This window comes from Gigantopelta aegis, chromosome 5, assembly GCF_016097555.1.
Source record: "Gigantopelta aegis isolate Gae_Host chromosome 5, Gae_host_genome, whole genome shotgun sequence".
NCBI lineage: Eukaryota > Metazoa > Mollusca > Gastropoda > Neomphalida > Peltospiridae > Gigantopelta > Gigantopelta aegis.
The window spans coordinates 15,081,500-15,098,312 of NC_054703.1; the positions used below are offsets into that span (position 1 = coordinate 15,081,500).

The 16,813-nt window shown below is 36.2% G+C and overlaps 1 protein-coding gene across 4 annotated transcripts in view; it reads right to left on the reverse strand.

Moving 5' to 3' along the window:
- Positions 1-1,125: 1,125 nt before the first annotated feature.
- Positions 1,126-16,813, reverse strand: part of LOC121373295 (neurogenic locus notch homolog protein 1-like) — a 48,147-nt gene continuing 32,459 nt past the window's right edge. For all 4 annotated transcript variants that reach the window (XM_041499837.1, XM_041499838.1, XM_041499835.1 and 1 more), the window contains 4 exons: positions 15,166-15,267; positions 12,711-12,816; positions 11,204-11,305; positions 1,126-1,552 (listed from right to left, as the gene is read on the reverse strand). In XM_041499837.1, the coding sequence (XP_041355771.1) occupies positions 1,363-1,552; positions 11,204-11,305; positions 12,711-12,816; positions 15,166-15,267 (500 nt within the window). In that variant the 3' untranslated portion in view covers positions 1,126-1,362. The remainder of the gene's footprint in view (positions 1,553-11,203; positions 11,306-12,710; positions 12,817-15,165; positions 15,268-16,813) is intronic.

The window sequence follows — 16,813 nt, forward strand, 5'->3', positions numbered from 1 at the left end:
AGTTTAACTAGAGGATGGTACGTCCAGGTACACGTATCACCTGTACCGTTGTATTATTCCATAACCAGAGTTTAACTAGAGGAGGATACGTCCAGGTACACGTATCACCTGTACCATTGTATTATTCCATAACCAGAGTTTAACTGGAGGATGATATGTCCAGGTACACGTGTCACCTGTACCGTTGTATTATTCCATAACCAGACTTTAACTAGATGATGATACGTCCAGGTACACGTATCACCTGTACCGTTGTATTATTCCATAGCCAGACTTTAACTAGAGGATGGTACGTCCAGGTACACATATCACCTGTATCGTTGTATTATTCCATAACCAGTGTTTAACTAGAGGATGGTACGTCCAGGTACACGTATCACCTGTACTGTTGTGTTATTCTATAACCAGACTTTAACTAGAGGATGATACGTCCAGGTACACGTATCACCTGTACCGTTGTATTATTCCATAACCAGACTTTAACCTATTGACAAAAACAAATGTGCGGGAAAAAAAGTAGAGGAAAAATAGTTTTTATTTTCGGAATCAGTATACCCCATAGTGTATCAGCACTTTGAAATTAGCGCTTCAATACTTTAGTTAGGTAACGAAATCTCTAGTGATATGGGTTCGAATCCTGAAGGCGAAAATTTGCTTTCACATTAACGGTTTTCAACCTTGCCATGCTCCAATTATAAAGGGCTAAAATGTTATTTCATAGATTGGTAGACTGTTATGTAAATGATTACTATTTACTAAAATACATTGGTCAATTTGATGTGATTACGTCATCATGATGGATGTGGAAGATGGCGTTCAAAATGTGTTTTTCTTCTAGTTATCCATGTCATTCTTTCTCATGATAAACATTTTAAATTTTCTTGTGATGTATCCTTGTACTATTCCACAACCAGATTTTAACTGAACGATGATACATCAATATATGCGTATAGACACTGTATTATTCCATTTGTAATTATTTGTTTTATGAGGTGCGGGGTTGCTGGTGGAGAAAATATCGCCAATGCTCCGATATCTGTAAGCTAAACATGAATACTATGTGCTTAGTAATTAGAAAAAAAAGTCCAACCAGCATTTACAGAAAGCAATTACGAAAGAACAAAATTCACTTCACGCTATATTTCGCAGGAATTAAAAAGCATTTCTAAAACAGATTACAATGTTCTCCAAGCGATTTAACAAGTGAATTTTATCATCGTAAAATATATCTATTGCTAAACATCTTTCCATCTTTGCACTTTATTTATACCCTCACCATTAAATTTGCATTATAGAACATTACGATCATCAAGTAATGAAAAGATTAACACGTGATTTACACGTAATTAAAGGATCTCTTTTTCACTGTTCTTCCAAGGATTTGTGTCGGTGTCCCTGTGGGAATTTATGAGTCCGTCTTCCTGAGAACTTGTCATTCTGTCCCACTCGGGACTTATGACTCCGTTTTTTTGAGAATTTATCACTTCCTTTCTTTGAAGTGCTGGGTCTCCGCCCTTCTCTGGAAGATGACTTAGATACTCGCCGTTTGCTTCTAGAAAAACAAAACAAATGCAAATAAAACAAAACAAACAAAAAACAAACACGCTGGAACATGATGTGTTGATAAAAGAGTAAACAAAATATGCAGACGTTTCTGACAGTTAGATTCTTTGTCTACGAATGGTGTTAACATCCATATACTGTGGTTCCAAATCCGCCTGTAGAATATGCAGACTTTTAGATTCTTTGTCTACGGAAATCTGGTGTTAACATCGATATAATATGGTTCCAAATCCGTCTGTAGGAGGATTGCCACTTTACAGCGTGTTCCAGTGCAGATGACAAAGGCCTTTGTAGAGCTTGCGGAAACAAATGCACATCTGGATGCGCACACAGATGTGCCCAATAGAATAACATTTTAAGCAAGGATCTGTAAGCATTTTACAAAAAAATATTGCGTAAATTAATTAAGAGGAAGAAAACCGTTTTAAAAAAATGTGTATGAACTAAAGAAGTGTTAGTAGTAGTAGCAGCAGCAGTTATATAGTAGTGGTAGTGGTAGTAGAAATAGTAGTAGTAGTAGTAACAGCAACAGCAGCAGTTGTATAGTAGTGGTGGTGGTGGTGGTGGTGGTAGTAGTAGTAGTAGTAGTAGTAGTAGTAGTAGTAGTAGTAGTAGTAGTAGTAGTAGTAGTAGTAGTAGTAGTAGTAAGGCGTATCATAAAATATTGTTTGTTTCCGGTTACCCGACCGACCCTAATTTGAACCTGCCGACCCTAAAACCTTTTTTGTATATCCAAAAACGATTTCCACGAAAACATTCCAAAACTATCATAAGCACTAATTTGGTGTCATTTAGGGATAATCCTACTGTGTTTTCCGATTTGCGGACGTATATCGGTGGTTTTATTGTCGCAAATATAGTTTTATTGGCGACCCGTAAGCCACGAAATGTTTTCTTCTAACAATTGATTGATGGAGTTACTTCCCTTCAAATTGGAATTCGGTAACTTTCGTGAGATATCGGGCGAAGAGTCGGAAAATTGTTTTCACGAATATATGCTATCTTTTCCGATTTACTCTACATCTAGCGTAGCGAGGTGTTCCGATTAATAATAATAATAATAATAATAATAATAATAATAATAAAAATAATAACTATATTTAATGATTTACTCCAGCGACAAACTGGCCTTGTAGAAATTTAGTGACCTTCTGATAAACTAGGGGAGGGAATGTTTACCGATACTGATGGAGTTTACTGCCAAATCAAATGATTAAATATGTCAGTAAGATCTCGATGCGTTTCGTTATTTTTCGTAAGTGGTCACTGGGAACTTCGCAAATTTCTGCTAAAAACAGTGTCAGAATGACCATGTGTTTGACGTCCAATAGCCGATGATATTAAAGATAAAAATCAATGTGCACTAGTGGCGTCGTTAAATAAAACGAACTTTACTTTTCAACATTCGTTTGAGCATCCTGGGCATTTGTATTGCATTTCTATTCATTGGACCAATTGATTGCTTCAAACCAAGTGTGTACTTTAATACTGGATGCATACAGGTAAAACTAGCATTGCAAATTATAAAATTGGTAAGTCTACCATTTCTTAGATACACTAGGAAAGATAATATTCATAAAAAAAATTGTTTAATGTTATTGTTGGACAGATAAATATAGAACCCTTCTTTTCAGTTTTCATTAAAAGAAATTATTATAACTTATTTACTGGTTTCTATCCAATTAAGGTTCAACCAAGTCTGTCCTGGACCAGTACAGAAGTTAAGTGTTAGTATGAGAGTAAACCTTCTGCCTATTATTAAACCGCAAGGGGTCTTTTGTATGTACTCTCCCACAGATAGGTTAGCACCATGTTGCCCTCAAAATCAAAATGCCTTGCCTTTTATAAATTTATAAGTTGCCAATGTAAAAAGAAGCCTTTAAACACCTATGTGGATAGTACTACATATTTTTTAATTAAGTTAGGAAATAGATATAGAAAATAAAATGGCCATAAGGTTTTAGTTTTTTTGAAAATTGTATAATGAAAAAGAAAACTGCCCATAAAACGTCACTTTACCATGCCTTACTTCATTTCTAGGGAAAACACTGTGATGAATGGTATTGTTGGCTTGCATAATGCATTTCTATACATGCAGAGGTTATTTTGGATACCGGTAGTCAACACCTTTATTTAATATCCATAAATAAAATTATTTTCCAAAATAAAATGTTTTTCCTACCTACCTTCCCTATATTTTCCCAGCATGTAATAGGAAACAAGTAAAAAATTTTCGGCCTAATAGTAGTAGTAGTAGTAGTAGTAGTATAGTAGTAGTAGTAGTATAGTAGTGGTATTAGTATTAATAGTAGAAGTAGTAATAGTAGTTGTACTGTACAGAGGCGTAGGCTGCGGGGGATCGGGGGGTTCGGACGAACCCATCCGCTGAAGCAAATGGTCCGCTTTCAGAACTAAAACATACAGGTTTATTTTATTTGTTTTATCCCAGAAGATAGCGTAGTGTTAGGGTTGGGGCCCTAAATCACTACTACAATACATAGCATATATATATTTGTAGTAACATATACAGGTAATTACATAGACATATTTAGTATGAAGAAATATTCTTTAAACTCCTCTAGGGCACTGACCTAAATTAAAAAGAAAGATAGAGAAGAAAAAAAGAAAACAGAAATAAGAAACGAAAGAAGGAACAGTTACTTCGTGCATAATTGCGCGTATATGACAGTATATTCATAGAGATAACCACATACATAAATATTATACATGTAGGCCAACCCACATCTACCAGAAGTACATACGGAAGAGATGAAATTAAAAGTATTATATTTGTTCTAAAATGTAGTCTGAATTTTGTTTTCAAACAAGCTGTTTCCATGTCTAGATTATCTTTAAGTCTCAATAAAATAGTGGTTGCCACAGGTTTATACATATGGAGTTTCTGGTGGTGCAAAAACAAAATAGAAAAGGTCCACTTGGTTCATATTCGACCCCCCCCCCCCCCCCCCTCAGGTCCAGCTCACGCTACGCCTCTGCTGTAGTAGTAGTAGTAGCAGCAGCAATAGTAGTATAGTAGCGGTAATAGTGTTATAGTAATAGTAGTAGTAGTAGTAGTACTATTTATCATTTCTGTAGGAGTATTTGTTGTTTTTGTAGTAGTAGCAGTAGTTGTTATTATAGTATGAGTGCTATTAATAATGGCTTCAAACTGTATTTAGCTCACTAAGTGTAATCAATAGTAGTAATACCCGGTCTATAGGGTATATCGATTTCGCTATGGCATCACCCAAGATGGCCGACAAACTGCGCAGTAGTGAATGATGCAAGGTGACGAAATCATCGACGTCATGAAGCCACGACTTCCATGATGAATAGTTCTTATCTGTTATGAACCCAACCTCCTAACTGGGTGTGTTGTGGTCTGTCAACGAGACCATTTACAATAGTATTGAATGGCCCTTTTCTTAATACAGTGAATAGATGTAAAAAGAATATACATACATATATATATACACACACACGCACACGTGCGCACGCGCGCACGCACACACACACAGACACACACACACACGCGCAGAGCGAGAGAGAGAGAGAGAGAGAGAGAGAGAGAGAGAGAGAGATACACATATTTTAACAATTAAGATGATCACCATAATCTAATTTGTCAAACAGTTTTAAATACAGATTATATTTTTGAGTGTAAGTTTATTAATTTTATTTGAGAAGACATTAATCATCTTTTAAAAAAAGTTAGTAACTCTGACAGGTAGTCTTAGAGGAAACCCGATACATGGGATCTTTTATATGTACTTTAACACAGACAGCATGGCACACACCAGTAAACCAACCGTGGAGTATTGGTTGGTACAATCAGAGAGTGAGCCACTGAGGGGGAGGATGTTTCGATGCAAAGATTCAGGCGAAATGCTCTACTGAATGAGTTGGATCCCACCTCTTATGAGCGGAGAAATAACACCATGTTAATAAAAAATGAAATTATTTGGATATGATGATTAGTGTACCGTTCATAACAAAAAATAATAACTACTTTTAGTAGAAAACCGTTAAAATACAACTTGAACCCAACACACCGTGGTATGTGCTATCCTGCCTGTGGGATGGTGCATATACAATATTCCTTGCTACTAATCGAAAAATGTAGATGGTTTCATCTCTATGACTGTGTCAAAATGACCATATGTTTGACATCCAATAACAAAACAAATGTTCGTCCAGATATTCACTGATCCAGGAACGATATTTGTTTAATCTGAAACAAATTTGTGGTCTAACCATCTGTATTGGTATCCACCAATAGTGTAGTTTATGCCTTTGTCAAAGTAATAATACATGTAAATCAAAACTTGACAGTACGTTTCTTTAAAAATATAATAAAAATAATATATATGTATATATATATATATAAAGATATATATATATATATATATATATATATATATATATATAAGATATATATATATATATACAATACATATATATACATACATACATACATACATACAGTACATACATACATAACATACATACATACGTATATATATATATATATATATATATATATATATATATATATATATAAAGCCTTCAGTCGTTGTTTGATGATGAACCTGCACAAATTGAAGGACTGCATTTTCTTGACTTTTTTCATATGTCTTCGTCGTTAGCTCTTTCGTAGGCGGGTATGCCTGGTAATTTCCTCTTAAATGTACTGCTTTGCATGTTTTTGGGTTGACCATAGTAGCTACACTTGCAGAGCTGTTTCCCCGATGTCGGTGACATGCCATCCTGAATATTCGCTGTTGCATCAAAGCTTTTATATCGTTCAGCCACGTAAGGTTCAGTCTCTAGTGCGTTAGGTCGAAGATTTAACGTCCGGGCGTGGTAGGTTTCAGGTCCGCCATGAGGTGTCCAAAGGGCCCGTGGGTTGCTCCATGATGCGAGAATCTTTATTGCCTGTAGACATCATGTCATTTAATGCAATGAGATTTTAAATTCTGGGAACACACTTTCTAGATGTGTTCATGGGAGGGCATACATGTATCACATATACATGCGACGAAAGATGCCAACGACCGGGGAACCAGTTATATACTAGTATTCATATTTCAAAATGACTTAAACATGTATATAATGTTCATTGCAATATTTCATAGAATCCTGATCCAGGTTTGGGTGATTGATGGATAGTCTATCAACAGAGAAAACTTCATTAGCTTTTGTCACGATATAAATCTATGGACATGAGATGCAAAACGGGAGGGGTAGGGTGGGTGGTATATGGTTCAGTACCAGAAGTAATAGTTGTAGTAGTAGTAGTAGTAGTAGTAGTAGTAGTAGTAGCAGTAATAGCAGTAGCACTATCAGTAAAATAGTAGTGAAAGTAGTATTAGTGGTACTAGTAGTACTAGTGATGATAGTAGTAGTGGTAATAGTAGACATAGTAGAAGTGGTCGTTGTAGTAGTGGTGGTAGTAGTATTAGTAATAGTTGCAGTAGTATTAGCAACAGTAGTGGTATAGGTAGTAGTAGTAGTAGTAGTAGTAGTAGTAGTAGTAGTAGTAGTAGTAGTAGTGGTGGTCGTATTATTATTATTAGTAGTAGTAGTAATAGTAGTAATGACAGTTGCAGTAGTGGTCGTAGTGGTACTAGTGATGCTAGTAATGTGGTGATAGTAGTAGTTGTAGTGGTGGTAACAGTAGTAGCGGTGGTTGTGGTAGTATTGATAGTGGTTATAGTAGAAGTGGCAGGAGTTGTGGTGGTTGTGTTAGTGATGGTAGTAGTAGTGTTAGTGATAGTGGTAGTAGTGGCAGTGGTCGTGGTGGTGGTGGTGGTAGCAGTGGTAGAGGTGGTAGCAGCAGTGGTAGTGGTGGTAGTAGTAGTAGTAGTGGTGGTAGCAGTAGTAACGGTGGTTGTGGTAGTAATAGTAGTGATAGTGGTCGTAGTAGAAGTGGCAGCGGTTGTGATGGTTGTGTTAGTGGTGGTGGTAGTAGTAGTATTAGTGATAGTGGTAGTAGTTGTAGTTATAGTAGTGGTAGTGGTTGTAGCGGTGGTAGTAGTAGTGGTAGTGGTGGCGGTAGTAGTAGTGGTGGTGGTGGTAGCAGCAGTGGTGGTGGTGGTGGTAGCAGTAGTGGTGGTGGTGGTAATGTTCACAGCAGAAGTTACTTGGATTTCTTTTTCTGAGTTTTGTATTAATTCAGTGATTCGTCAGTGGCAGGCTTGAAAGATGTGGTGACAGTACTCATGGCAGGTGCCATTGGTCAGGCAGTTTATTGTGTACATTTTCCGTGAACACCTGACATCATCAATGAGCACATTTCATCACAGCTATATGTATTTCAGTAGTTTAAATTTAGTAAACTAGTCTTGGAGCTGCTGTCCTCTTATTAGCTGTGGAGGAATAATTACACTGTATTGTCGTTGGGAGTGGCTGTCCTCCTATGGATGAGGCACTTGATAGAGATTCATGGATCCAGTATTTTACATTGTATTGTCCTTGGGAGTGGCTGTCCTCCTATGGATGACGCACTAGATAGAGATTGGTGGATCCAGTATTTTACCAAATATCTTTTCGACTGCATTGTGTAGAGATTCATGGATCCAATATTTGCCAAATGCCCATTCGATTCTGCATTGTGCAGAGATACAGCATTGATATGTGGGTACGGTTTTGTTATTTAGATTTGTCAAAACGTCTGTGATTCTAAGGTTAAAATATACGGCAGTCTATCATTAAGATTAGAATGGATGACTTCTTAGAAACATATGAGATTACAATAAAGTCAGAGACGTTGGAGGTGAGATGGAAGTGGTACACGGCTTCTGTGTATATGTGCCCCAAATTGCTCTAATCTCCTTTTATAGTAATGATAATAATAATAATAATCATAATCATAATAAAATAATAATGATAATAAATAATATGAAAGGTTCCAATAATAGATATGCATTTATTGCAGTAATAGTAGTAGTGGTGGTGGTGGTAGTAGTAGTGTAGTGGTGGTGGTAGTAGTAGTTGAAGTAGTAAAAATAGTGGAGGTAGTAGTAGTAGCAGTAATATAGCAGCAGCAGTAGTAGTAGTATTAGTAGTAGTGGAAGAATTAGTAGTAGTAGTAGTAGTAATATTATTATTATTATTAGTAGTAGTAGTAGTAATATTAGTAGTGGTAGTAGTAATAGTGGTAGTAGTAGGCATACTAATGGTAGTAGTAGAAGTAGTGGTAATAGTAGTAATAATAGCAGTGGTAGTAGTAGTACTGGTGGTAGTAGTTGTAGTAGTAGTAGTGTTGGTACTAACTTGTAGTTATAATAGTGTTAGTCATACTGGTAGTTGTGATGATAGTGGTAGTAGTGATGGTAGTAGTAGTTGTAGTAGTAGTAGTAATAATAATGGTGGTGATACTGGTAGTTGTGATGGTAGTTGTAGTGTGATGTTAGTGGTAGTAGTGATGGTAGTAGTTGTAGTGGTAGTAGTAGTAGTAATAATGGTGGTGATACCGGTAGTTGTGATGGTAGTGGTGGTAGTGAAGGTATTAGTTATAGTAGTAGTAATAATAATGGTGGTGATACTTGTAGTTGCGGTGGTAGTGGTAGTAGTGATGGTAGTGATATTAGTGATGGTAGTAGTTGTAGTAGTAGTAATAATGGTGGTGATACTGGTAGTTGTGATGGTAGTGGTAGTAGTGATGGTAGTAGTTGTAGTAGTAGTAGTAATAATGGTGGTGATACTGGTAGTTGTGGTGGTAGTGGTAGTAGTGATGGTAATAGTTTTATAGTAGTAGTAATAATGGTGGTGATACTGGAAGTTGTGGTGGTAGTGGTAGTAGTGATGGTAATAGTTTTATAGTAGTAGTACTAATGGTGGTGATACTGGAAGTTGTGGTGGTAGTGGTAGTAGTGATGGTAATAGTTTTATAGTAGTAGTAATAATGGTGGTGATACTGGAAGTTGTGGTGGTAGTGGTTGTAGTGATGGTAATAGTTTTATAGTAGTAGTAATAATGGTGGTGATACTGGTAGTTGTGATGGTAGTGGTAGTAGTGATGGTAGTAGTTGTAGTAGTAGTAGTAATAATGGTGGTGATACTGGTAGTTGTGATGGTAGTGGTAGTAGTGATGGTAGTAGTTGTAGTGATGGTAGTAGTTGTAGTAGTAGTAGTAATAATGGTGGTGATACTGGTAGTTGTGATGGTAGTGGTAGTAGTGATGGTAGTAGTTGTAGTAGTAGTAGTAATAATGGTGGTGATACTGGAAGTTGTGGTGGTAGTGGTAGTAGTGATGGTAATAGTTTTATAGTAGTAGTAATAATGGTGGTGATACTGGAAGTTGTGGTGGTAGTGGTAGTAGTGATGGTAATAATTTTATAGTAGTAGTAATAATGGTGGTGATACTGGTAGTTGTGGTGGTAGTGATAGTAGTGATGGTAGTAGTTGTAGTAGTAGTAGTAATAATGGTAATAATGGTGGTGATACTGGTAGTTGTGGTGGTAGTGGTAGTTGTGATGGTAGTAGTAGTAGTAGTAGTAATAATGGTGGTGATCCTAGTAGTTGTGATGGTAGTGGTAGTAGTGATGGTAGTAGTTGTAGTAGTAGTGATATTGGTGGTGATACTAGTAGTTGTGATGGTAGTGGTAGTTGTGATGGTAGTGGTAGTAGTGATGGTAGTAGTAGTAGTAGTAGTAATAATGGTGGTGATCCTAGTAGTTGTGATGGTAGTGGTAGTAGTGATGGTAGTAGTTGTAGTAGTAGTGATATTGGTGGTGATACTAGTAGTTGTGATGGTAGTGGTAGTTGTGATGGTAGTGGTAGTAGTGATGGTAGTAGTGTAGTAGTAGTGATATTGGTGGTGATACTAGTAGTTGTGATGGTAGTGGTAGTTGTGATGGTAGTGGTAGTTGTGATGGTAGTAGTTGTAGTAGCAGTAGTAATAATGGTGGTGATACTGTTAGCTGTGATGGTAGTGGTAGTAGTGATGGTGGTGATACTGGTAGTCATGATGGTAGTGGTAGTATTGATGGTAGTAGTAGTAGTAATAATAATGGTGGTGATACTGGTAGTAGTCATGGTAGTAGTAGTAGCAGTAGTAATAATGGTGGTGATACTGTTAGCTGTGATGGTAGTGGTAGTAGTGATGGTTGTGATACTGGTAGTCATGATGGTAGTGGTAGTATTGATGGTAGTAGTAGTAGTAATAATAATGGTGGTGATACTGGTAGTTGTAGTAGTAGTAATGATAATGGTGGTGATACTGGTAGTAATGATGGTAGTAGTTATAGTAGTAGTAGTAGTAATGGTGGTGATACTGGTAGTAGTGATGGTAGTAGTAGTAATAGTAGTAGTAGTAGTAGTAGTAGTAATGGTGGTGATACTGGTAGTAGTGATGGTAGTAATAGTAGTAGTGGTAGTAGTAGTAGTAGTAGTAGTAGTAGTAGTAGTAGTAGTAGTAGTAGTAATGGTGGTGATACTGGTAGTTGTGGTGATACTGGTTGTAATGATGGTAGTAGTAGTAGTAGTAGTAGTAGTAGTAGTAGTAGTAGTAGTAGTAGTAGTTGTAATGATGGTAGTAGTAGTAGTAGTAGTAGTAGTAGTAGTAGTAGTAGTAGTAGCAGTAGTAGTAATAATGGTGGTGATACAGTTGTGATGCTGACTGTACCAGCAGGATTTACCTTGCATCACCAAATAACACATTTGTCTGGCTGACTGTAGATGGTTCAATAATTTGTGGAACCAAGGTCCTGTCCACGGGTGCAGGTCGTTGTCGACGTGTTCTGTGAAAATACAGATAATGCACTATTATTTTGACTTGGAATATTCCTGATCTTCTATTACAACACTGATGAATACCCTATTACTGACTTGGAATATTCCTGGTTTTCTGTTAGAACACAGATATTACAGACTTGGAATATTTCTGGATTGTTTTTGTTAGAACACAGATCAATACCCATTACTGATTTGGAATATTCCTGGTTTTCTGTCAGAACAAAGATCAATGCTCCATTACTGATTTGGAATATTCCAGGTTTTCTGTTTAGAACACTGATCAATATCCCATTATATCTTATTTTTCTGTTAAAACACATAAAAAATAGTACTGGTTATCTGTTAGAACACACATCAATACCTTATTACTGCAATGGAATATTCCTGATTTTCTGTTAGATCACAGACCAATATCTTATTGCTGCCTTGGGGTATTCCTGGTTTTCTGTTAGAACAGAAATCAGTTCTCGATTACTGACTTGGAGTATTCCTGGTTTTCTGTTAGATCACAGACCAATACCTTATTGCTGCCTTGGGGTATTCCTGGTTTTCTGTTAGATCACAGACAAATATCTTATTGCTGCCTTGGGGTATTCCTGGTTTTCTGTTAGATCACAGACCAATACCTTATTGCTGCCTTGGGGTGTTCCTGGTTTTCTGTTAGATCACAGACAAATATCTTATTACTGACTTGGAGTATTCCTGGTTTTCTGTTAGATCACAGACCAATACCTTATTGCTGCCTTGGGGTATTCCTGGTTTTCTGTTAGATGACAGACCAATACCTTATTACTGACTTGGAGTATTCCTGGTTTTCTGTTACAACACAGATTAATGCCCCATTATTGACTTGAAATATTACTGCTTTTTTGTTTTGTTAGAACACAGATGAATACTGTATTACACAGACCGGTAGGGACAATCACATAGTTAAAATAGATAACTCTAATACTAACTCATTCGTTACCTATCATAATTTCTCAGCTATTCAGTTTGAACTCGCTGGCAGATACAGACATAGGACACACATTGCTATTGAATCATATTAGTTAACAAATAAATAGAGGATACTCCCAGAGTGCTTTGTGATATCATAATTTATCAGCGCGAGTTGATAAAAGTATGATATCCGAGGCTTGCCGAGGATTTATGCTTTTATCAACGGATGTGTGTGTGTGTGGGGGGGGGGGGGGGAGGCGCAATTATAGTGCCAGCGAAATCTCCTACAAAAGCCTTTAATGGATGATAAATTTCGTTACTGTATTGGAAATTTAATTATTTAATAGTTCACTTGCCAACGGGCCAGCTAGATAGTGCACATCTCTTGACCAACTGTTATATTCCACTTGCCCCAGAGGTCTGGCAATGGGATTGTTTGCTAGCATTCATTGATGTGTTAATTATACTTACCTCCAAAATATGATGATGATGATGATGATCAACAGGAGTAAGAAAAGACACACGAAACAGATTATTACGATCAATACCAGACCAGGACCAGAAGATTCCTCATCCTCTACAAAATAGCAGTTCACATTAGGGTATTTAAGAGTACTTCAGTAATCGGGCACGGGCCGTGTCTAGGAAGACTCGAGTCCGTTCACAGGAATCGACTACCCGTGCAAGGAAGAACACTCTTGTTAACTAAATTCCTTTTACACCATTTTGCTATATGCCTGCCACCAGTTATATTATAGGGCTATGCGACATGAAGAGAAACTAAACATCAAATGGGTAGAATGCAATACAATGGCATGATTTTACATCCATGTTCAGTGCTGGAATTAAGAATCGTAATGCTATTTTATTTTATTCTTTATTCTCATTATATTCTATTATAAGTGTCTGGACACAAATAATACGTAAGTAGTTTCTTAGATGTTATTTCAACGCCATCATGGTTTACAGTATTATACAGTTTACACAATTTGAATATAATATTATCTTAGTTTAAAATGATCTAAGACTTCCATTGTGGACTATATTCCAGGATTTCAGAACAGGAACGTTTATACTAACATACACTCGCTGACGGTTCTATCACAATTACACAAACTATGTATTGCTTTAGAACAATTGATATGTGTGCGCCTAAGGCACGCCTCATATGACTGCCTCCAATATGCATGTTATTAGAAGAATGAGTGTATGTTCACCTCAGGAACTCCTAAAGGTTCTAATGTTTAATAAAAAAATCATACGTTTATATAACAAATATTAGCAATGCAGCTAGGGGAATCCATTGCAATACAATTAATACAAATTGGTTTCCAAATGTCAGACTAATGCATCAACTTCAAATGTGTTTTTTTGCTGCTGTGTCAGGTAATTATCAAACCAGTGACGCTAATTAACTGACTAATGATAATTACAGGCATTCTGTAATTACTGTAAACTTAATATTAAAACAAATGTTACTGAATTTGAACGATAAAACCGTAATAAGTGATCATGACTGTATCTCTGCACAATGCAGAGTCGAATGGAGATTTGGCAAAATAGTGGATGATTCCATGAATGCCATTAAACAATATCTACACACTAACAATTCCCCCTTGTCCAATGAAGACACACCCTCATGTCTTGCAAACTTCTGCTGACTGCGGCAGCTCTTTCATCCGTCGTAGGCCATTGCCTTTCTGTATCGTGATTTCTCTCAGTCTTATTGGTCAGGGATCTGGTCGTCAGGTCCAGTTCAAGAGGTCACGAATGTTTATCTCGAAGTCAGGTGAAGGTAGAATTGATGTACAGTAGTCTGTCAACGGATATGGTTTAGGCTCATACAGATGTCACGTATTCATATTCAGACTTTCTTAAGTTATCTCTGGCTTTTTGTGTATCAGATTTGATTTTTACTTTTGAATTTGTATTCATTTGAGGATGGTTTTTGAAGTTATTTGGGAGATTTGTATTATTTATCATGGGTTGAGCAAAGAGATGTGAACATTTACAACAGATACGTTTGTGACACATTGTCCTTAAAAATAGCATGTCATGACATTCACTATATCCAAGACACCTCATACAGGTTGTTTTTGTTTGTTTGCTTGTTTTTGTTTTTGTTTTAAATTAACTAATGTGCCTCATCCATCTCTCTTTCAATGGCCTTTTTCTTGTCTAAGCTTTGTTTCCAGGGTTAAGCTTTTATGGAGTACTTCCTTGAACGACCCTAGAATTCATGTAAACGCTATCACTGAAGTCAGATATGATCATTTAGTTTTAATTTAACTTAAACAAAGGGTCCTACTGAGTAACGTTATTAATATTCATATTTGTGATTGTTGGTCTAATTAAAATGAACCATTTAAATAGATTATACAATTGCTCATTGTAGTCATTATCTGAATGGATAAAGCAATGTGGCACATGATGACTGTGGTGTTTATATATTCAGCAAATAGTATGTTTTGTATACCAAAAATATGCATCGTGAAACATGCATTTAAATTTTACATATAGAATGTAGTTTTCAAAATGAAATAACTTGTTGTAATTACAATCACAAATATGAATGTTAATAAGAAATAATATAACAGAAGTCGAAATGTTGGTGGGTTGAGAATGTACAAATAGGTTTCAAACAATAGTCAACACAGAAGTCGAAATGTTGGTGGGTTAGACAGTAAAAATTAATACAACTCTATTTCAGAATGAAGCTTTAAATAGCTTTAAATTGAATTTAGGGATTTTTGTTTAGGTTCCCACAGTATCATAAACACAATTTAACATAAACATTTTGCGATTCAGTCTCTTAAACTTATGCTTCCGACCCACAATCTGCGATTTGCAGAAGGACAAAATCATGTTAAATAGTTGGATTACTCTTTGTTGATGAACAATAAAACAATATTATATTTGTACTTACCAGACTGACCGCATGTGGGTCCTTTGAATCCTGAAGGGCAGATGCATTCAGTGCAATTTTCAAGCAGTGTACCACCATTCGAACAAGTTATTCCACATTCCCCTGAAATTAGTTTATCGATAACACTAAAGCACATTGATTTATTAATCATTGGCTATTGGATGTTCTCCTGAAATGAATACATTATATTTATTAGTGCCCTACCGATCCAACCTATGTCCTGTCTGTCTGTCTGTCTGTCTGTCTGTATATTTCTCCGGACTTTTCATCTGAAATACATTTTTGACAGAGAGATGGCCCTTGAATTGAGACGATACGAAACAAAATTCTTATTTTTTTTTTTTTTTGCAATGCCTCAAGATATTCATCTGAAGTTTTATTATAGATAAAAATTGATTTCAAAATAATGAAGGAACACTGTTCTTCTACGTCAGTAGTTAAGATGTCGAATTTGTTTGAACGACAATGAAGCCTGAACACATTTACGATTTCATTGTATATTTTATGATATTTATAGCATATTAGGTGTTTTAGTTATTTGTGTAAACAGTGGTAGTTACGATAATTATTCACTATTGAATTAAATGCGTCATTACGAGCAACAGTCTACCAAGTTAAATTTGAATCTTTATTCTGAAATAAATATTCTTAAATATTTCAGTTTTGCAAATCATATGTTAATTTAAAAAATAAAATGGAGAGGGCTTGTAAATAGAAAATATCTAGGAACAAACATTCAAAAAGGAAAACTAGTATATTACATATTAATAAAATCACCGGCTGAACAAAATATTATGTGAAAAAAAGTTATTTTACTTTTGTTACTAATAATATGATAAATAAAATCATGAACTGAACAAAATAAAGTAAAAACAACCCAAACACCCAGCTACTGTGTCTCGTGCAATCCTTGTTTTCTCTGACTCACCCCTGATTGTGTGTGGCCTTATCTGGTGGTAGTGTTCCATGTTCATTGTTTGATGATGGTGTTTAAAATTCAGACGACTTGTCTGTACAAAACCTCTTTTTTGGAGGCAAGTATTCGTCCCTGATGAGTCATCAGAAAAGCTGACGTCATATATTACACGTTCTATCTTTCTGGTACCATGGTAGAGCTGTGCAGATAAAGATCCTGGATCTGCTGCCTTAAAGTGTACTTCACTAGTTTCAAGAATACCTGGTTTATCAGCTGCACTAGCTGATAAACCAGGTATTCTTGAAACTAGTGAATCAGACATAACCAGACTAGTTAAGCAAACTGAAGCTGACATCCTTTAAGGAAATAAAATGCGTGTCATTGGTTTGGGATACACTGGGTTCAAGTGAAGCTCATTCAAAGGATATATGTTTTACAGATGCAATAAGGGTGGGCACTGAATATCAAATCCTGAAGCAGTAAACACTATACGATTTTGAAGGCCTGTTGAGTATGCAGGGTTCTCTTGAGGTTCTATTGATTGTCCTGTAATCCGTCCAGCTTCTGATGTGTGTTGGGTGTACTTTCCGGGTTCTGTTGTGTTCAGTGATCTCTCCAAGTTACGTTGTGTGTTTGGATATTTGTCCAGGTTCTGTCGTTTGTCCAGTCATTTGTACAGGTTCTATTGTATGTTCAGTGATCTCTCCAGATTTTGTTGTATGTCCAGTGATC